This window comes from Sciurus carolinensis, chromosome 15 (genome assembly GCF_902686445.1).
Source record: "Sciurus carolinensis chromosome 15, mSciCar1.2, whole genome shotgun sequence".
NCBI lineage: Eukaryota > Metazoa > Chordata > Mammalia > Rodentia > Sciuridae > Sciurus > Sciurus carolinensis.
The window spans coordinates 28,328,656-28,350,698 of record NC_062227.1 but is presented as its reverse complement, the minus strand read 5'-3'; the positions used below and the strand labels follow the sequence as shown (position 1 = coordinate 28,350,698).

The window sequence follows — 22,043 nt, the reverse complement described above, 5'->3', positions numbered from 1 at the left end:
AAGTGAGGGAGAGAGAAGTACAGAGAGGTAGAAATAACATATCAAACTGCTTTTCTTTTCAATAAAGATGATCAACTAATGATGATCTCACATGAAAAATATTTGCTTCAAGCCAAATTTCTATGAGCAGAGAGAAGCAATAAAATCTATAAAATAGAGTAAAAGCATTTCAATGCCTCATTTACAAGTAAAGTTGAGGCTTCACTATCACTTCAAAGTCATTGCCTTTTGACTTGTTTATATGAGATGACAAATTTTATAGTAACAAAAACTCAAAAAGAATTATATGACAACATTCAAAGACAGAGTGTTTACCGGTTATATATCCGAATTACAAGGTTAGGATTGTCTATAAGTCCAGGGTTTTCTGCAAATTCGTGGTAAGTAATGATATGCTCCATGAATTTTTCTGCAATGTAAAACAGTAACTATCAATTTGGTTAAAGTACATAAATCCACTATGAAATTATACAATCCTCTCTGCATTGTTGGAACTGTTGGCTAAAATAATAGGCCCTTTAAAAAAAACACTTAATTTTTTATATCAAAGGGCAAAATGTCAGGCACTTTTTTTTTTTTCAAGAAAAGAAAGAAAATTTCTTTTCTATCTCTTCCTCTCCCCCAAGTTAAAAAAAAAAAAAAAAATTAAAAACTAAGTTCTAAGTTCCATTCTTATGAGAGGGAAAACCTTACAGAGAGGGAACTACACAGTTGGGGAATATTTTTATAGTTCTAAGTACATGCCATACTAGAAAATATAATCAAAACATTTATAAATGCTTGGAGAAAAGAATAAACCACAAATTCAGAATTTGGCTCAGAATCTGTCAATAAATAAATCCCAAATTCTTGCAGAGTAGAGGAGGATTTTTCTTGAATTTCCGTACCCTGTTCCTAAACCCACACTCCAGTAGATCCAGACTAACAAATTTCTCAAGTGGATTATTTCCACGTGTAATATGTATATTATTTCTTTTTACTTGCCATTTCTGCCTCCACCAATAAAACAACTCTACCAAACTAAGAGTATTTTTAAAAATGATATTTTATAGAAATTTTATATTTTCCATCCCCTCTCACATAATTACAAAAAATACAGCTTATTTAATTCTCCCTAGAAATAACTAATTAATGGCCATAACACACTCAATTTCTTTTAAGATGTGGTATAAACATATGGAGTAAAGAGATGAAGAAGAGCCATATTTAATATTTCCTTGGAGGAAAATCAATTATGAGCCACTGGTCAAAATGAGAAAATATTAAGAGTTTAGTTTAAAAATGAAGGTAAAACCAAAAAGCCTGAAGAATGTTGGACAAACCCACACATGAGTGTTCTTCCATACCTAGAGGTGTCCCGTCTCTGTTAAGATCCTTCCTTACTCTGAAGCAGGCTTTATCTCACTGGCCATCTCTCAAGCCTGAGACAGAAAGTAATCCTTCTACTTTTTGCCATAAAGATCATTTACTCAGTGGATCAATTTTCTACAACTTCAGAGTCCTACCCTCATGTCTAAGTCCTAGTGCTTTCCAGGAGGGATTATGAGTCCCACAAATATTTCAACAACTTTACAGATAATAAAAATCAATGCAATGTGATCTGACCCAGGTCATTTAGCAAAAAGGGCATCCTGAGAACTTTCAACTACTTAATTAGGTACACTCCCTCACCAAAGCCACCACGTAAGAGGTACCTTAAATGAGGGTCTAAGGGCCTGACATTATAGGAAGACAGTTGACACACAAGTTCATTGAAGAACTAAAAACACTCTGAAATGGTTGAAAGGCAGATTTTAAATCAAGTGATAATCAGGCTGCTCTCTGAGGTGAAGATAGGGCATAACTGCCTCAGTATACCTTTAGAAATTTCTCCATTTTCACTGAGGCCCCCACAAAGTGAGAGTGTGACATCAGGCAAGTCCATGGCAGAGTCTGAGAGGCACTCAGTGCCACTATCTGCAGCTGCACTTCCCACAGACTGTGGGGACTGGGAGCCAGAGAGTGTGTCAGACTCAGGCCACTGCCTGGAGCCAGGGTCCGTTTCGCTGTGGCAGACAAAAGAAAAGGTAAAATATTTGAATCATTACAATCTGTGGTATTCTTAGCTTACTACATGAATCTCTGGGGGCTCAGATCAAACAGTATACTCCTTAAAAAGGAACAGATGAACAATCACACAGTTTTTCTTAGGTAGTGTTTAGAATCATATCATAAATGACACTAGAGAGATTCTAAATAGTGCTTCTGAGGAATTAACTGTGAATATAATATATAAATATATCAAAATCACCAGCCATTCACAATAATGCAAAATTTCAACTACAGCTTTTCTGATTTTAAAGGAGTAAAAGAGTTAATAACATTATTAACATTTATTAACATTTTCATGATGAAAATGATAGTTAAGAAAACTCTCATGTTTGGAATCTTTTCAATTTTGGCATATGACCAAGTTCTTGTTAGGTTTTCTCTTCTTTCCCTGTTTGTTGCCTATAAATGTTGAACTCGGAGGGGATGACAGAAGAAGCCTATGCTTCCAAATGCCTATGTGTAGGCCTCCCACCAAACACCAGCACATTATTACAAGAGGAAGAAATAAAATTCTACTGTGGCAAGTCACTGAGATCTTGCATTTTATCAGTTACAGAGATGGTATCACCCAAACGGTAACATCTGAAGACGGGAGGAATGTCATCTTACTCAGCATGCGGCTAAATCCACAGGAGTCATGGATTTGTATTAAAGTTTAGCTATAACTCTAAATATTGGTTATTAAGTAGTAAACATAATTTTGAGTATAACAAAGTAAATGCTTATATACATTAAAGGCCTAAATATTTATGATATGTCTCAACAAATAGTGCATGAGCTAAAAAGTCTACACAGTGAATGGAGAGCAGCCCTAACAGTTATTAACAGTGTAATAGAAAGGTAGTTACTCTTCCCACTTTTTAAAAGAAAAACTAAAAAATCTACCAAAGGAATACTAATGTAACTAAATAATAAAGGATTAGGAAATAAAGTGTTATTTCTAGGAAAGTTTACATCTTAATTTGTCACTATAAAAAAAAGGAGCAGTCTCAATTTCCTGACCTTAAAAAATTCATACTTCAAGTGAAGAATGTAGGCATTTTGAGACAAATTCAGGGTACAGAGTTAGGAAGAAATTTTTAGAGCCTCCCACAAATATCTGTAAAAAATTTAAATATCTTTATGACAATTCCATCTTCCTATTCCAAATGAAAAAAGAAATGTTTTCCAATAATTTACTTAAAGGTGTTTAATTATGTATGCATGTGTGTGTGTATGGCTCAACAGATTCAAGGCATATTTTTTGTGGAAAAAAGTTAAAGTGTTCTAACCACAGAATAACATAATGAAATTCCTTTATGGGTAAAATGAACTTGGGAAGACAATCCACAGGTATCATATGTGAAATTCATGTTCAGGTTATTGTAAGAAGAAAATCATGAGGCTTTGGGAGGGCAGCTGTGTGACAACTGGTTGGAGCTGTAGGAATGTGGGGAACACAGGAGACCTGGAATAGGGTCTCACAAAAGAAAAGGTCTGTGAACTCAGGCTCTCCAAAGGAGTGAAGGCATTCTTTGTATGTTTTCAGATAAAGATGTATTACTAAAGCAAATGCTAAAGAACTTTTCCCAAGTACACTGAATTTGCATTAGTGACTATAAAGAGTAATAATCTGAAGTCATATACTCATAAGTAGGTTTGACTAGTATCTCTTATTGTATTAAACATGTTTTCATAAATAGCTGATTATTAATTTCAAGTCACTATAGTCAAAACAACATACATAGTATTTATGAATTTTCTAAAACTTGAAACAGCCATGCATGCTTGACTTTTTTGTTTAAGATGGTACTGGGGATTGAACTTGGAACCTCATGCATGCTAGGCAAGTGCTCTACCACCGAGCTACAACCCCAGTCCCTGAAACAATCAGATTTAGCTGATGTGCAATCATCTTGCTCCTTTTGCCCAGATGAAATAATTAGAATATTTCAGAGCTGTTCACCCTTCAGTACACAAAGCACACACAACCTTTTAGGGAAATAGAGAGCTGCAACTTCAGGTTCTAGAGCCTTTAAATCATCGAGGTAAATATCATCAGGTCCCTGGTGCTGACTTCTCTTGTGGACACCTGTTTAAGAAAAACATAGCAGAGGTACAAATTTAGCTATTCTTAATTTAATATTCTGTAAGAAAATAAAAGGTCTATAAACAATAAATTGACCTTGACTTGAAGAGGGTTTTATTTTTAAAGGTGTCAACTAACCTTTCTATTTATGTTAATTCTCAACCATCCAAGCCAATGGAAGAGAAAGTTTGGGCTCTAAAATAAACATACATCATTTACTCATTCTTTCATTTGTTGTTATATGAACAATCCTAGCCCTTAATAATTTATATTTAATGAGGAAGTTTTAAAACATATCTACGGATAAGAACGAATATGCCCAAACTTGAGGCAATCACCTCCATGGAGTGCTGGGGGTGGGATATTCACATAAGACCCAAGTATCAACTCACATATTACCTTCTAACTACAAAAGGACAAAAATTGATAGATATGGCACATGACAGCTTAAACGATGACTGCCATTTAGCATCACATATAGTAGACCATCATGAGATATAATATGAAGTACCCAATACATCTCATAAAGTAATCACCAATTTAAAAAAGATGAAAAGGGGCTAGGGATGCAGGTCAGTGTAACAGTATATGCTTAGTATCAGAGAGGCCCTGGGTTCAAGTCTCAGGTGGGGGGAAAACAAATAACCCCAATATAATTAAGCCTCAAGATTTATACTGCCCATGATAGTGGCCACCAGCCACACATGGGCACGTAAACTGTCACTAGTCTTAAGTGAATCATGTAAAACATGTTTTAAAAAAGTATTCTCAACTTCTAAAATCACCTAATTTAAAAAATATAAAAAAGGATAAACACACTCTAAAAAATGCCAAATATTTTTATATGATTACATATTAAAATTTATAATATTTTAGATTTATTGCCTTAGAATATATTGCTAAACTTAATTTCCCTTGTTCATTTTACTCTTTAAAAGTGGCCATTTAAGTCTTAAATTTGCTTATTTGGCTCATATTACGTTCTATTGGATGGTGCTATTAGAGCTAACTTCCAGTTAAGGAAATAGGGAGATACCACCTTGAAAAAACAATCAGACGCACCCAGAACATGAGTCTAGTAGACACCTGGATGGAGTCTTTAAAACTTCCTTATTGTGGGGGGATGTGGATACATGGGAAGAAGGAGGGAGGGAGGAGAGATAATGGTACTGTTCTAAAATAAAAAAGATTAATAATCACATAAAAATCAAATGCAGTGAGTAAACCTTGACAGGATTTTTGTTGTGGAAAACATGCCACAGGCTAGATGCAGTGGTAAATGCCTGTAATCTGAGTTACTTGTGAGGATAAAGCAGGAAGACTGCAAATTGAGGCCAGCTTGGGCAATTTAGTTAGACCCTGTCTTGGAAAAAAAAAAAAAATTACTGTTTACTTACAAAAACAAAGATGGTTATGAAACTGCAAGGTGACATAACCTTACGGGGGTACCACTATGTATGTGGGTGGTCACTGACCAAATGTCTTCATGTAGTACACAACTAAATTCTTGGTACATTTAAGGTAGTATAAATATGGAATCTTCAAGATGACAACTGTAGTGACTCTCCAGAAAATGTTATTCTTAGAAGGAATTCTGTCCTGCAGAATTTAAGGGTGAAATGTCATAATGTCTGTAACTTATTTTCAAATAGTTCAAAATAATAAGCTTCTATGAGTAGAAAAATGGAGAGGGAGAGAACACTTGGATTATAATGGAGCTGAAAAATTCCTATCATCTATTGCTGATGTAGCCAATATAACATCTTAAGGAAATATATGCCTCATATGTTTGTGGTGATGCTGTGTAAACAAACATGAACTGCTGGTCCTACAGTATATATACATTATCATACACATACACACACACACACACAATATATATATACTTTGTATACAGCATATGCAATTTCTACTACATAATATCAAGAAAAAAAACAATAAAAAAATGACCATATTGCTCTTTTATGTGTTCACTAGGCTATTTATCATTACTTTAGAGTATAGTCCCTCTATTCAAACACTTTACTGTAAAACTGTGCCATGTTATGCTGGCAACAGCCTTATACTCTCATGTTAACAGCATTTGATTTTATCAAAAGGCCATGTCCACTGATTGACCTATAATACTACCTAGATTTGTGTAAAATTATGATGTTCACACAAAAATGAAATTGCCTAAAGACACAGTTTTTAGATCATATGTGTCACTAAGTGATATGTGATTGTACAAAATTTTTCACGACAAAAAACTGGGGGAAAAGAATGAGGCCGAAGGATTGTGGGAACCACTCAGTATTTCTAACTCTCAGTTTCTATACTGTGTGCTGAGACTAGGGGGTCATTATTTCTAGATTAGAACAAAGCATTCACCCTCGAAGAAATGGATTTCTCTCCATAGTTCTTAGAACAGTTAAGGGATTTTGGTGAAAGAGTAGGTACCCAAAGTTAAGCTGCCATCAGTTGGAAAGGTCAGATATGGCCCAAAACAACCTTGAGAGTCACATTCTTTCATTCATTTTAGATAACTTCTTTCTTTCTTTTTTTTGCAATGCTGGGGATTTGAACCCAGGGACTTGTGTTTGCGAGGCAAGCAATCTACCAACTGAGCTATATCTCCAGCCCTAGATAACTTATTTCTGAAAGACCTTGTAGGTCCATACCTGTTGTGGATATTAACACCTTTGGTGTTATATTTTAAAGCTAAAGTAGTAGGTATTGGGTTATATATGACAATATGTAATTTTAGGTAAAGTTTTACTTCCTTAAAAATAGGAGGGCTGGGGAGATAACTCAGCTGATAGAGTGCTTGCCTCGCAAGCACAAGGCCCTGAGTTCGATCCCCAATACCGCAAAAAAAAAAAAAAAAAAAAAAAAAAAAAAAAAAAAAAAGGATTCAAGGCCAGTGTTCAGAGAGTATGTATGTTCCGACCTTACCATACTAAGTATCAATGGATAACTATACTTTTAAGTAATAAGGATGTTCTGATTTATTAAACTTATACTTCAAAAGTGAGAGCTGTTGAGCCAAGAGTTTAACCCTGTCTTCTCTCTCCTTGTTTTAGAGGGGGAAAAAAAGCACTAATAACTAGTATTTGTTTATTTTTACTTTATATCATTGCAAAAAAAGTACTTAACCTCAATGAACACGTTGCAAGTGAAATTCTTTTTTCTTTATTTTCCTTCTATTTAAACATGTAATTATTTAAGACTTCACTTTATTGGCTCTACTCAATAATCAAATGCAATATATGAGAGCCCTGACAGACTCTTGGTCAGGAAAAAAGAAATTAGCTAAAAAATACTGTTAAATTTGGGGAAATATAAATATAGATTTTTCAAAATGACAATGGCATTATGATTGTACTCATTAACTGATTTGAACTCATTATTTTATTTTTAAAAAATTTTTAAGAAGTTGATAGATCTTTATTTTATTCCTTTATTTATATGTGGTGCTGAGAATTGAACCCAGTGCCTCACACATGCCAGGCAAGCACTCTACCACTGAGCCACAACCCCAGCCCCTCATTATTTTCTTCATAAGTGCTTCTCAAAGGCCAACAAAGTAGAGACAAGAGATCTAGTAAGGAAGTTAAGAGTCCTGCTAAAATGGAATTTATAGAGTAAAAGGGAAGCCACAGTAAGTATTCATAACAACGTGCATAACAGGTTCTGACTGGGGATGAAAATAAAAAGATCACCATTACATATTATTTGAAACATTGAAATAATTTTCCATCTAAATTCAGAGTACCTTTCTTCTTTGATGGTGAGTCTACTTTAGCCACTGGTTTGGGTTCTGCTGGAGTCTCCACTAAGGATGGGCTAGGGAGATGGTCTGCATCTAACATAGATGAAATTTGAGGAGTCCCAAGAGGAGGCTCAAGAAGTTCTGCAGCAGCAGTTGTGTCGCTCATCTGCTTACACAAGGCTCTGGGTTTGGGTTTCACTATGGTACAGACAGTGTCTTCAATGGAAGCATCCTTCTCTACTTCTCTTATGAGGCTATCCTCACTAGGAATTACCCGAAAATGGGTATTTTCTGATGGTGTAATTGTAGCTGTCCTAGGATGGTAGTCAGATCTCTCTCTTTTGCTGACCTAGAAAAGTTGAATTATTTAAAAATTAAATTAATTTCAAAGGTATTTGTTATAATCTAATTCTTAAGCTAGTTAAAATGTGTTTGCTTTATAACATGTTCATTAAATATATTACTTTGTGTGAAATAGTTCAGAATTAAAAAGTAGTAAAAATAATTAGTTTGTTCAATATCATGGTTATAAACAAGTTGTATTTATAATCGTTCTACAAAGAATTAAACACTGGAGAATACTGTGATGAAATATGACAATTTTCAGATATTGAGAGGCAGAGAATATTTATCTTGAGGGAGACAACTTACAATACCAAATAAAAAGTTAATCCTGCTTGGACTACTTCAACATTTTGTTAAAACAATATAAAGTGAGAAGTCAGTCCAAACTCAATCATAAAAATAAGCAAAGTCTGTATTTCTGAAAAACCTAAATTCAAAAGGAGGATCTAAACATTTTCCTCTCTCAAGGACTGCATCTTGGGCTGAGGTTGTGGCTCAGTGGTAGAGTACCTGCCCACTGGGTTTGATCCTTAGTACCACATAAAAATAAGTAAATAAAGTTATTGTGTCCATCTACAACTAAAAATATTTTTTTAAATGTACCTTTCCATTTTTTTCTTCTTTTATAATGCTGTCAAAAAACTTTAATAACCAATTTTATGATAAAATTTCAAAGTGAAAATTTTAGTTTCCTTTAGGTGCTTTAAATGTCCTTAATTAACAATCAATGTTATTATCCACTGAATACAAATACAAAATATTGCTACATTCCTTTCTACTGCAAACAAATATGCAATGCAAATGTTATGAAAAATGTTAACTTTGGATTTACTTTATAACCACATGAGGGCACACTGTCATTACATTCAGTGAGCTCAGTCAGAAATTGCTGCCTTAGAGATGGACTTTTTTAAAAAAAATTTTTTGTAATTGTAGATGGATAGAATGCCTTTATTTTATTTACTTTATGTGGTGCCTTAAGAATCCAACCCTGTGCCTCATACATGCTAGGCAAGCACTCTGCACTGAGCTACAGTCCCAGCCCCTGAGGGAGGAACTCTTTATTAGTCTTTAATCAGGTACATCTCACAGGCAAGTTAAATACCAATACCTTAGTAGACTCTGGGAACCCGCCCCATGTCCATTCCATGTGAGATTCAGATCTGAGCAGGCTCTCGGCAGGTTTCACCTCCAGCTCTGAGTCACTCTTAGGACACATTGCCTGGACATAAGTGCTGCAAACACAAGAACAAAGAAAACTGAAGCCTTCAGTCTTGCTGAGCCCAACAGTGAAGGAAATATAAGTTTGAATATATAACTTTGTATCCTCTAGATATAAACACTCTCTTGAAGGAAGCATCAATTACTTTTTCCATTTGTGTTCTTTGATAATAAAAATGGCAACTAGTGTTTACTGAGGAGTTACTAGGTGTAGGTGTTCAGAGATGGGTTCGCTGAGGGTTAGGACGAATGATGCCTACCTTACCTAGCCTTACCCAGCGTGCTTACTCAGGAGTTGGAGACTGAGCTCTGAAGGCACGATCTAATTTTATTTAGGGTTGCACGGGATATAGGCACATTATCCAATCAGGTTAACACACTTGTTAAAGTAAAACAGAGTCAGCCTATAGGTGAACTATACGTTGAGGGTCGAGGTAGTGTAAACAAACCAAGTATGCCTAAAGTTAATTCTGCCCAGCAATAGGTCTGAGACAAAGGACTTGGGGAATGGCAAGCTCCTGCACACAGCATGAGGCAAGGCAGCACGGGTGAGTTCACATCACAGTTTGCTGGGATGCATGACAGAACGAGGCCTACCCTCAGCTCAAACTCAGCCTCAACAGCTGCAAAAGACCTTCATTCCATGGCGAGTCTTGACCATTACCTCAGTTTCTCTGTTCAGACTGTTTGTCTTACTTAGACCATAGTGTCAGTGACTGCTGTCAGATAAGCTTGAGGAATGTTCCCTACAACTAGGTCTTCTTTAAGCACTTTATATGCTTTATTTCATTTGCTTCTCACAGGCAATCAATGATACAAGTAATTTTATAGAAGAGGAAATGCACAGAAAGGAGAGTTAAATTAACAACTAATAGGTGAAGATTTGATTGTAGAATAAACACCAGGACTACATATGCTTTTTCATTATATTATTCATAGTTACACACAACATTTGACAAGAAACAGAATAAAAGAATCAGCAAATTCCATACCAACTATACATATCTACAACTGGCCAACAAAGCTAGGGTAATCAGATTAAGTGTAGGAACAAAATAATTATTGATAGAAATGGTTCATATTCATGTGAAAAGCAAATAGTTCACTTTAGTGAATGAGAGAAATGGGAAAAATCATTGCTATCAAATAACAGAAAAAGTTATTTAACATTCTTTCTCTTTCCTTTAAGAAAACAAGAAATTTCAAAGATACTCACTTTTCTAATGGGGACCAATCACCATCAGATAAGGGGTAGTGATCCCCAGAATGGAAAAGCAAAGGCTCCTTAAATTCTTCTTCCTTTAAGGAAGCATTTGAAGATCCTCTGTGAAAGGGAAAACAAAAAGGTACGAATGACATTTATTAGGTTTAAAATACTACCCAAATCTACTGACCAATTGTCTAAATGAAAAAAATAAAGAGGGCTTCCCCACCCCGCTTTTCAAAAGGAAATATGTAAGGGAGATTTACCAATGCCACCCACCTTATGCTACTGTAATCACTAACTATGGAACAGAGGAAGGACAGAAAGGAAATCTAATTTATAATTCCTTTTTAAATCCTTTGGGGTAATAAGGCTTTATATATATTTTATTCAGTTTTTACAAATCTGAGGTAGTAATATTCTTTTTTTTGGACGGGGTGGTGGGACACTGGGGGTTGAACCTAGGGGTACTTTCTGCTGAGCTACATTACCATTCCTTTTTATTTCAAGACAGGGTCTTGCTAAGTTGCTGAGGTTAGCTTTGAACTTGCAATCCTCAAGTCTCAGCCTCTCAAGTCACTGGGATTACAGGCATGTACTACCATGCCTGGCATACTACTACATTTTAGATATCAGGTAATCAAGAATCCAGAAGTTTAGTAATGCCCCAAATCAAAATACTAACGCACTGTTAGCCTGTTTGCATCTTTAGTTGGAAATTTATTACTTGTCTGTCTACCTCACAGAATTGATGTGAGATTTACGTGATGTAACATGCTAAATTCTCTAAGTATAAAGAAAAATACAAAGAAAAACTCTGAAAGCTGTAAAGCGCAGTTATTACACAAGTCTAAGGTTCTTAAAACATATTCAATGTTCTATTATGTTACGTGAAATAAACTGTACGTGAAATAAACTGAACTCAGAAGATCAAGGGTTGTATGTTTTCTCTCTCATGTTGAAGCTAGAGGAAAAAGAGAAAGGAGGAGGAGATTTTATGGAAGTCAAGGGGAGATCAAAAGAATAGAAAAAAGGAACCAAGTGGAGGGAGGGAAGATGGAGGGAAAGGGGAAATACTGGAAAACGATAATGGCCAAATTTATATTGTATGCACAATTGTATGAATACGTAACAATAAATCCCACCATTGTGTACAACTATAATGCACCAATAAAAAATGTGGGAGAAAAAACATATTCAATGTTCTAATAGGATAGATATCAAATGTAAAATGAGAATACTCATATCAATTTACTGGACTAACATTAGGGACAAAAACCAGTTAATTATTTTTGGGTATTACTTTTCTTCCTTTATATCTTAACAAACTCTATTTTATCACTAACTCTGACATGTAAAAGTTTCCCCACATACCTGCATTACATCCCTGTCACCTTGAACACACTCACCACAGAAAAACCTGGAGGGTTCCCTAGAAGCCACTTACTGATCAGGAGGTGAAGAATGTAAATTGTTTGATCCAGAGACTACTGTTCTACAACCAGAACTCTTAACAGGCTCAGGTTGCTTGTTTCAGAATACAACCTCAATTCTGATGACTTTACATTTTGCTATCTTTTAAAAAATATTTTTTTAGATGTTGATAGGCCTTTAGTTTTTTACTCATTTATTTATATGGTGCTGAGAGTCAAACCCAGTGCCTCACACATGCTACGCAAGCACTCCACCACTGAGCCACAACTCCAGCTCCTGACATTTTTCTATCTTTAAAAACAAGAATCTTAAAAAACAAACAAAAAAACACAAGAATCTTGGCTATATAATTTAGCAGATTTCGTTTCAAGAAAATTTCAGGAAAAAGTTTTTCCAAGTGACAGCATCTACAATTCACTAGTGACCCAAAGAAAAAGCAAACCACCACGCTTCTGAAAAATGTCACAAGATACTAGTTTACATGTGTTGTGACCTGCCTGCTTACGAAGCAAGGTGCTAGCCTAGATAAGCTGGCAACCATTTTAACTGTCAATCAAATTGGTACACCAACAGATTTGGCTGATGCAGTCTTTCATACAATTTGGAAAAGGCAGGCATGGGCTAATATTTCTGCAATGTATTAGCTTAATATTTATAAATTTATTCATTAACTGACTTATGCATTTATGAAATTCCTTTAGAATAATGATTCTTGTACATTTAGTAAGGAACTTTGTGTATGTCTTAGAAATATTTTAGCTTCCTAAGTTAAAGATGCATATAGTTTAGAAGTTTTAAGCTTTGCTCTATTATTTAATGAAGGACACACATCAACAAAATTTGGAGGTAAAAGTATTAGTTCAGGGCTTTTTTTTTTTTTTTTTTTTTTTTTTTGTATTTGGGATTGAACCTAGGGGCACTCTACCACTGAAGTTATGTCACCAGCCTTTTTTGTTTTGACAAAGTTGCTCAGGCTGGTTTTAAAACTGCATCCTCTTGCCTCAGTCTCCCAAGTAGCTGGGATTATAGGTGTGTGTAACTGCACCTCGCTACTTCAGTGTTCTTTTTAGTGGAGCTCAAAAGAACTTCAGGGGAAAGGAGTTATAGCTCAGTGGTTAAGAGCTTGCCTCGCCCTGGTGATGCACTGGGATGGATCCTTAGCACCACAAAAAAATAAAAATGTGTCCACTTACAAACTAAAAAAAAACCACTTCAGTTGGCAAAAATAGTTTTAGGAATAAGGCATATCCAAATAAAATTTAGATATATAAGTCTGAAGTTTTTTTTAAAAATACAGGTTTCTTGCCCACTTATATGTAAGAAAACTTTTAAAGGAATTTTTTACAGTGTTCTTAATGGTTCTAAAATCAAGCAATGGAACATCTGAAATATTCTTGAAGTTTATTTCCTAGGTTAAGGAAAGGAAAAATAAACTAAGAGTCTGAAAGCAGTTGGGGGGAAAAAAGGACAAGAAGAATATTTCTTTAAGGAAATTTTGGCACTTTTTTGTAGCTTAAAATTCTTTGAGAATCAATGATATATAAAAGTAGACTTATAAAAGGAGGAAATAATTATATTCTGCCCAGTTTTTTTTTATTACAATAGAAAGACACTGCTGATTTATTCAGGATTTTAAAGTTTTATAAGAATAGTTTATGCTGGTCTGTAGAGTGTTAAAGTGCTTTCTCATCATTTCTTTGGATCTTTAATCAGTTAGTTGTAACAATAATTCTGAATTCTATCAGAACTGAAATAAAAATCTAATTTATTCAGTATGGGAAGAGTGAGAAAGAATATCACGCATGTGAGCTGGTGAGTAATATAAGATGGGCAGAAAAATTTTCACGTTAAAAAATACTATCAAATATAGGATTTTTTTTCAGGATTTACATCTAGAATCCAAAATTTTAGAAAATGAGTAAACAGTTGGGTGTGGTGGCATATGCCTATAATTCCAGCTATTCAGGAGGTCAAGTAGGAAGATATGCCTTGGCAAATTAGTGACACTCTGCCCCAAATAAAAAGGGGCTCAGGATTATAGCTCAGTAGTAGAGTATCTACTCTGGGTTCAATCCCCAGTACTTAAAAAAAAAAATAAATTATTTCCCCTTCTTTCTCTGATAAACACTTTAACATCACTATTTTTCTAAGGAAGGAGGACATAACCTTTCCTTTCAGCAGCTGATCTGAAAACACAGAAGTACACCAGACCCTCCTTCCTAATCCCTGTCCCCAACTCCAATTACATAAAGGCTTTGGAAACACAGGGCCACTCATGGGCAGCAGTTTCTTTTTTAACGGCTTGGTGAAAAGAACTACCCACTGAAGCATGGATGGTCCTTCTAATGCCAGAGTGACCACTGAGCGGAACAGGTACAAAAAATTGAATCTTAAAAGAGAAAACAGATCTTCTGCCTGCAACAATTAACTCTGAATTCCAGGTAGTGCTGACATGAGGCATATATTTTTGAACTCTTCTACTAAGCTGGTAATGAGAGCTCTCATTTTAAAAAAGTGAAAATTCTGTGGTCTTCAACTTACAGGACTTTTTTTTTTTTTTTTTTTTTGCGGTGCTGGGGATTGAACCCACGGCCTTGTGGCCTTGTGCTTGCAAGGCAAGCACTCTACCAACTGAGCTATGGTCCCAGCCCTTACAGGACATTTTGATGATAATTTCCAGTAAAACTGTGAACTGCTCAGGAACAGGTGAGATACTGAACATAAGACCCTGGGTAAGGAAATTCCACAAGCGGAATGTTGTCCCCACCTGTATCTGCTCACCCAGGACAAGTCACTAATTCAGATCTTCTTTTGACTTATGATTTAATGGCTTTTGGTAACTTACAAGGTGAAGAGAAATATACCATTAGTCTGCAAAAAATGAAATTTTAGTATCACAGCCAGATGTCTTATGGCAAATTCTACAGAGTAACAAAAAGCAAAAAAAAGAAAATGCCTCTCTCATTTGATTTCACAATAAACCACTATGGAAAAACAAGTCCAGATTCACACTACACATCCACAGAAGCAACAGCAGCTTCTGGCTTTCCTTGAGCTCATTCTATGGCACAAGGGACTAGCCGAGCACCCATGCAAGCTCCTGTTCACGTTGAGAGCCTACCTCACTGCCTGGGCTCCCTTCTCGTCATCAGAGCTCACACCCACTTCATAAATGTCTTCTGCAGAAGGAGAAGCAGCCTGCTCTTCCTTTTTATTGTCCTGTTTGCATTTCTTTCTCCTTCGTTTTTTCTTTTTCACAGAAGTTGGGGTGAAAACGGTCTCTGTTTCTAAGATGTGTGAGATGTCTGAATTTTGAGAGTGTCTTTCATCTCCACTTGATTTCATCAAAGGGGTGTCAATATCTTTAAAGAACTGATCTTCAGTGGGAATTGGTGAGGTGGCAAGGTAAGCTGGAAGCTTTTCCTTAAAGAACATGGAAAAAGAAGTTATTCATGACAAACTAAACAGTGGATCAAAGCAACTGTTAATTATTTGAGTACATAGTTTCACAATGGTAGAAAGAATATTTAATCCCTAAAGACCAGAAAGTCATAGTGAACTGAGGCTCATTTGGTACATGTAATTCAGTACATAATTGGAGGAACTGAGATGCCAGGTGAGCACAGAACACACATAAGCTCTAATTAAAGCAGATCCAATTAAATTCTCTAAAAAGAGAAGTTCAAAGCAGCAGCATCAGAGGAGCAGCATTAGGAGGCATCAGAAAAGACTTGAGAATTTACAAAGAACAATAACACAATAAAGCAGAATAAACAGATCAAGGACACCACATCGAAGAACAGCAGAACAGGCAAAGTGAAATGATGAACTAGGTAAATTTAGAGTGGTTAATGCCAAATTAATCTATCTATCTGAGGGTGGAGGAAAGTGATAACACAGACAATACCCTGTAACAAGTGAAATTAGTGAATTTTAAACCATAAAATATTTAAAATATCTTTTTAAGAATTTAAAAGAAAAGGCAGCTCAATATTTGGAAGTAATTAAGCTCCTAATTAATACTGAATAAATAATCAGTCTGGTGTCCAGTAAATTAACTTCTCAGTCATTTGCTTCATTCCTTCTTATCACCAGGGAAAACAGTAGATATGTAAAAAGGCATAAATTAACCTCAGATAATTTAGAATACTTAAGGTTTTTATACATAAGGTTTTTATGAAAATGCATGGGTTTCTAAAATTGTTTTTTATTAACTTCTTTTTTTTAAAACAGTGGTGCTGGGGATTGAACCTAGGACCTTATACATGCTAGGCAAGTACTCTACCAACTGAGCTATATACCCAGCACTTCTATTAACTTTTGAACTTCGCTTAGGTAAACATGTTACTCTGAAGTCAGGAGTTCTAATTACCTAGGCAAAATCTGTGTTCATCACCCACACACAAAGAGAAACTGTGCTAAGGTACTGTGAATGTCCATAAGGCGCACAGATGAGAAGCTCTGGTTTCTGATTTCTAAGAACTTAACCTGAATGCCTGCATATCCACACCATGGAGTATTGTGCAGCTATAAAAAGAACAGTTAGATCTAGAACAACTGACTTGAAAGGGATGATAATGACATACAGTTAAATGAGAAAAGTCTGACGGAAACAAAAAACTAAATAAATAGCAGATAGATTCATTCCCCTCTAACTTATAAACTCCTGGAGAGCAGGGGCTGTTTTATTCATAGAATGTGGCATAGAGTAGTAATCCCAATTTTTTTTGGGTGAATTACAATTTTTATTTAGGGAAACATGTTATACTATAGAATATTGTCAAAAGAAAACAGGAAAAAGACTAGAAAGTCGATGTTCTCCAAAAGTTGACCTTGCTAAGAATAGTTATTAATGGAATCATAAGAACAGCACTTAAAACTAGGTAATGGACTATCCACAACCCAATCTTCTCACTTACTGGATCTATGCAACACTAATCAGTGACATGGATTATACATGATTTTAATAAAAACATCTTGTGACAACTGTCATTTATTATGCTTCATTTCACTCTTTGCCTTTGTCTCTGCTGAAGGAAAATTTTGCTTAAGTAAATGCAAACCAGTTAATATAAAAACAAGTAAGATACTAGGAAAAGCACTGGTCTGATAAAGTTCCCCTTTGTTAAGTCATACTGTTTCAATGCTGTTTTATATACTGGTACCTATGTTGCTGGTTTTTCTGTAAACTAAAAACCAATAAACACAATCTTATTTTGCTATTGTTTATTTTTTGTGGTATTTTTCTTTGTGATTTTATAACCCAAATTAGTAGTTCACCTTTGATACCAAAAAAATAGTCCCCAATAACTTGAAAAGCTTATCATTTTTGCTATTTGACATTTTATTCTTTATGGAAAAAGATAAATAATGCCTTTCACAGGTTTTTCAAAAAGATCTACATTAATTGTATAAAATACAGTTTATCTCTGTTTGAAATGGTTTATACACTTCTGGGGGAGGAAGAAGACAGCAGGCTGGACAAATTATGTTCTCTTGCTGAAAGAAGCCACTTTTGTCATCACTTATAAAGGGGACATAGGTCAAATAATTAAAATCTCTTGGGGTCACAATTAATCTACATGACTACTCAAGGTTAGGGATAAAATGATTCCTAACCAAAATAGTAATTATGTTTTCCAAGTTTAAAGGTCATATATGTACAAACACACATAGGCTGAAGAGATATGCCTGATTACTTAGGTAGAACTGCATGAACTCAGGTCAAGGTATGAACTATAATAGACATCAAGAAAGTTCACTGAAGTCAGAAAAAGATGTGCCACCTTTTACACAAGGGCCAAATAAATACAAAGGCCTTTTGCATATTTTTTGCACCCTTAAAGCTGGTGTGGAGAAGTATATCATTTCCCCAGCTTCTTTCTGACAGCCTAGTTCAACACAAAACTAAAGCTTCACTAACCAGCAGCAATCATTTATACAACTGTGAAAACTGACCATTTTTGTCTTGAGACATGCACCTGAGGCCTGAACACAATGTGTAAAATGGATCTGACCCTTGAGAACTTACATATTCTTCTTCAGTCTCCTCCACAAAGAAAGCTTCTCCATTGTCACCCAATTTCATGTGAAGATCTACTGCATTGCCATTGATTTCTATATCAATCTAAAGGGAAAAACAAGTGTGATTTAGCATTCAAAAAGTCTCTCATTCAAGCTTAACTAACCCTAAATTCTGGGTTTCCAAGTCAGATTTCTTATTGAGTTCCTGAAAATGTAGTCCTAGAGAAAACACTGCCACCTGCCTACTCCTAAAAAACAGATCTGGGCTGGGAGAGAAAGGGATAACCAGGCATTGAAAGAAGCACTTCACCACCTACTTTTACAACATATAAAAACTTGTTTAATTTCCCAAATATTGTAAAACAGGGAAAATATTGTCAAAAAATATCTGTGTACTTCCAAGTTATGGCACAGGTTAGCCTCACCTTACACAGCTCAGACATGCCCAAGATTCAGTAACCCCTATGCACAATTTTCCTGGCTACTTTTCTGTCCAGGACTGAGCAAATAAGTAGATTCACTGTGGATAATCAAAACCATGTTTGCTACTGGCAAGAGAAAAAAGTCACAATAAGAAGGGGAGAAGAAGCCTGTGGTGATGCACTGAAATTGGGGGAATCCAAGTGAACTACTGAGTTTTTACAAATAGATGTATATGGGTGTGTGTACGTACATACATACATATATATATATTTTCTGGTTCTGCCAGCTGCAACATCCTAGAAGCAATGATACTTCATTAGTAATGAACATATCTAGTGATCAGATCTTTGTTTCAAATACTCCAAGTACAAGTAGCCAGAATTCTTTTGGAGATATAAAATGTTTATAAATTCATAACTGAGACAAGGAAAACAGATTTTTCCTATGTTATAGTGTCAGAAAAGAAGGGCTCAAAAAATGACAGAAGCAGTACAGAAAGAACTTAACTTGAAGAAGCTACACTGATAGCCAAAAATGGGACAATTTGAGCAATAAAATAAATAATTATAAATGGATAAGGAAAAAAAAACGTTAAAATTAGTATCTATGAGTTCATAATGATAGAAATAATTGAATAATTAAGTAAATAGGAGAGCAGGGACAACTCTGCAATACAGATTTTCAATTGATAAATAGTAATTTATTAAGTTATTATTAAATAAATAGCAATTTATTTATTACTAAGCTTTTTCCATCAAGTAAATTTATAGGAGAGAAACCTAGCAGACACCATGAGCCATGGGACCAAAGTTACATCACCAGTGAGTAAGACACTGCAACATGATGGAACTCCTGATGTCATTCACTGAGAAGGATACAGCATATTCTTGTGTTGTTCTTGCCCCACAGGAAAAAAAAAATACCAACAAACTCAAACTGAGGATCAGTTCATATAGTAACTGTGCTTTTTTTTTTCCAGTACTGGGGATTGAACCCAAGGATGTCCTACCACTGAGCTACATCCCTAGCCCTTTTTATTTATTTATTTATTTTTGGATCATTTTCTTTCTGTCTTTTTTTCCCCCTTCTTTCTTTTCTTTTTTTTTTTTTTTCTTTTTTGTTGTTGTTGTTGGTAATGGGGATTGAAGCCAGGGCCTTGTGCATGCTAGGCAAGGACTCTACCAACTAAGCTATGACCCCAGGCCCCTTTGTATTTTTAATAGAGTCACAGTCTCACTAAGTTGCTAAGGCTAAACTCAAACTTGCTACCGTCCTGCGTGAGTCTCTCAAGTCACTGGGATTACAGGCATGTGCCACCAGGCCTGGCTGTTCTACATTAACAGTCAAGGTCAGGGGGAAAGTCTGAGGATCTGTAAGAGCATGCAGAGTAAAGTAACATGGGGATAGGATTTGGGAACAGAAAGCTGACAATTGTGGAAAAAATTTGTGAAACTTGGATAAGGTCTTTAGTTAACAGTATTAGATGAATATTCATTTCTAGTTTTGTAACAATATGCAAAGGCCAAGTAAAATGTTAACATCAGGGGGAAGGAGCTGAATGAAAGAAATTTTTAAAACTATACCTGCAGCTTGTCTCAGTCTAAAATTAATTAAAAATAATCAGTTAAAATAAATTGATGTCACAAAAAAATAGAGGCTGAGGAACTGTCACAGATTTGAGGAGACTAGGAGGACAAAAAATGTTCCTTATTTTGACTGTGGTGATGGCTTCTTGAGTGCAAATATGTGTTAAAACTTATCAAATTAGGGCTGGGGAGATAGCTCAGCTGGTAGAGTGTTGCCTCACAAGCACAAGGCCCTGAGTTCGATCCCCAGTACCTCAAAAAAAAAAAAAAAAAATCAAATTATATTCTTTAAATATGTGCAGTTTATTAGAAGTTTGAATATCACAAACAATTAAGCTGAAAAAAAGTAAATATTATGAAAGAAAATGGGCAGAATAAGTAACAAAATCCTATGCAATTAAAAAAATGTTAATGATTATTTTACACAAAAACATTTTCCTTTTACTTTAAAAAAATGGCTACATAAATCATTTTCCATAGGACAAACATTAACCCTAACTCATTTTTCCAGTCAATCCTTTTAACCTTTTATATTACAGAGAATTTTTGCTGTAAAAACACTGTAGGTGAGGCTGGGGAGATAGCTCAGTCGGTAGAGCGCATGCCTTGTAAGCACAAGGCCATGGGTTCGATCCCCAGCACCAAAAAAACCCCCCAAAAACACTGTAGGCTAGTAGAAGTGGCTTAGCATAGAATCAGTTAAAATTTCTGCAATCTAGCAGCAGTTTTTATTAGTTGCTTTTTTCCATTACAAAGGAAGAGGCTTACTAAATTAAAAATTTTTGTTAGAACTGAAAAAGTGAAAAAAAAAAGTGGAAAAAGAAAAAAAGAAAAACAAAAACAAACAAAAAAAAACCCTAAACAGTCCCATTCTTCCTCCTAGCACATTAGAAACAAAGAGTAGAGAAAACAAAATTAGCTCTATAAACCTTTTATATTTCTCGGGATGACTTAAACATTCAAATCTGTTTAACTGAAAGTTTGGCATAGAAAATAATTAAAATAATTATTTCTTGTATAATGCTTAAATTAATATGAAGTTACTTTATCTTTATAAAAAATAAGAGTCAAACTAATATTCCTCCAAATTTTCATTTTCAGAGGTTATACATTTATTCCACATAGCTAGAGAATGGAATAATGCTTCTTTTAGAATAGAAATTCAGAGTTTAAATTGTTTCCATACTATCTTAGAAAGACTGACACTTCACGGCCACTACCTTTTAGGTTTCAAATATGACATCACTCAACATAACTACTTATTTTATTCTCCTCATTAGGCTTGGAATGGACTTTGGTCTTTTTGAAGCAAATTTAACATCAAATTGTAGCAATGTTGAGGACACTTAAGAGAATATATAAGAGCTCTTTAGGCAACAAAGGAAAAACATTTTTAAAATATTTTGAGAGAGAGCACCAACTTGTAATAATTATTTCCTGAGGTGATTATTTCTAAAGAGACCACTCATTTTTATGTATTAAATTCTAGTGAAACTGGCTTCTAAAATAACCTCTCATTTCCATATAGTCATACCTCCTACACTGTGGCTCAATCCTGCGCAACATACACAACTGAGGTGCTGAAATAGAACAGATAAACTCAGAAACAGTGGATACAGACAATTTGGCATGCCATTCTTTGGGTAAGAATATTTCCGGTGTCTTCGGGGAATCTTCATTTTAGACTGCATATTTCAAATGATTTGAAGAAGTGAAGGTGGGGCAAATGTCCAAGCCAGGACAACTAATATACTCTACTTCCAGCTACAATGACTGGTTTTTGAGATATATGTGATACAAGTCTGAAAGCAAGGCTAAATGTCAATACTTCTGAAGAAACCTTTTTCCACTGGGTTTGCTAAATTAAGGGAAGTGACCCTTAAGTCATCTTACATT

At 35.1% G+C, this 22,043-nt stretch overlaps 1 protein-coding gene across 4 annotated transcripts in view; it reads right to left on the bottom strand.

Moving 5' to 3' along the window:
* The window catches only part of Lpin2 (lipin 2), an 82,951-nt gene that overhangs the window by 11,672 nt on the left and 49,236 nt on the right, over positions 1–22,043 (bottom strand). For all 4 annotated transcript variants that reach the window (XM_047525883.1, XM_047525884.1, XM_047525881.1 and 1 more), the window contains exons 3-10: positions 18,146–18,241; positions 15,236–15,537; positions 10,693–10,800; positions 9,367–9,490; positions 7,914–8,259; positions 4,063–4,162; positions 1,858–2,045; positions 316–409 (exon numbers count right to left, since the gene is read on the bottom strand). In XM_047525883.1, coding sequence (XP_047381839.1) covers positions 316–409; positions 1,858–2,045; positions 4,063–4,162; positions 7,914–8,259; positions 9,367–9,490; positions 10,693–10,800; positions 15,236–15,537; positions 18,146–18,241 — 1,358 coding nt within the window. The remainder of the gene's footprint in view (positions 1–315; positions 410–1,857; positions 2,046–4,062; positions 4,163–7,913; positions 8,260–9,366; positions 9,491–10,692; positions 10,801–15,235; positions 15,538–18,145; positions 18,242–22,043) is intronic.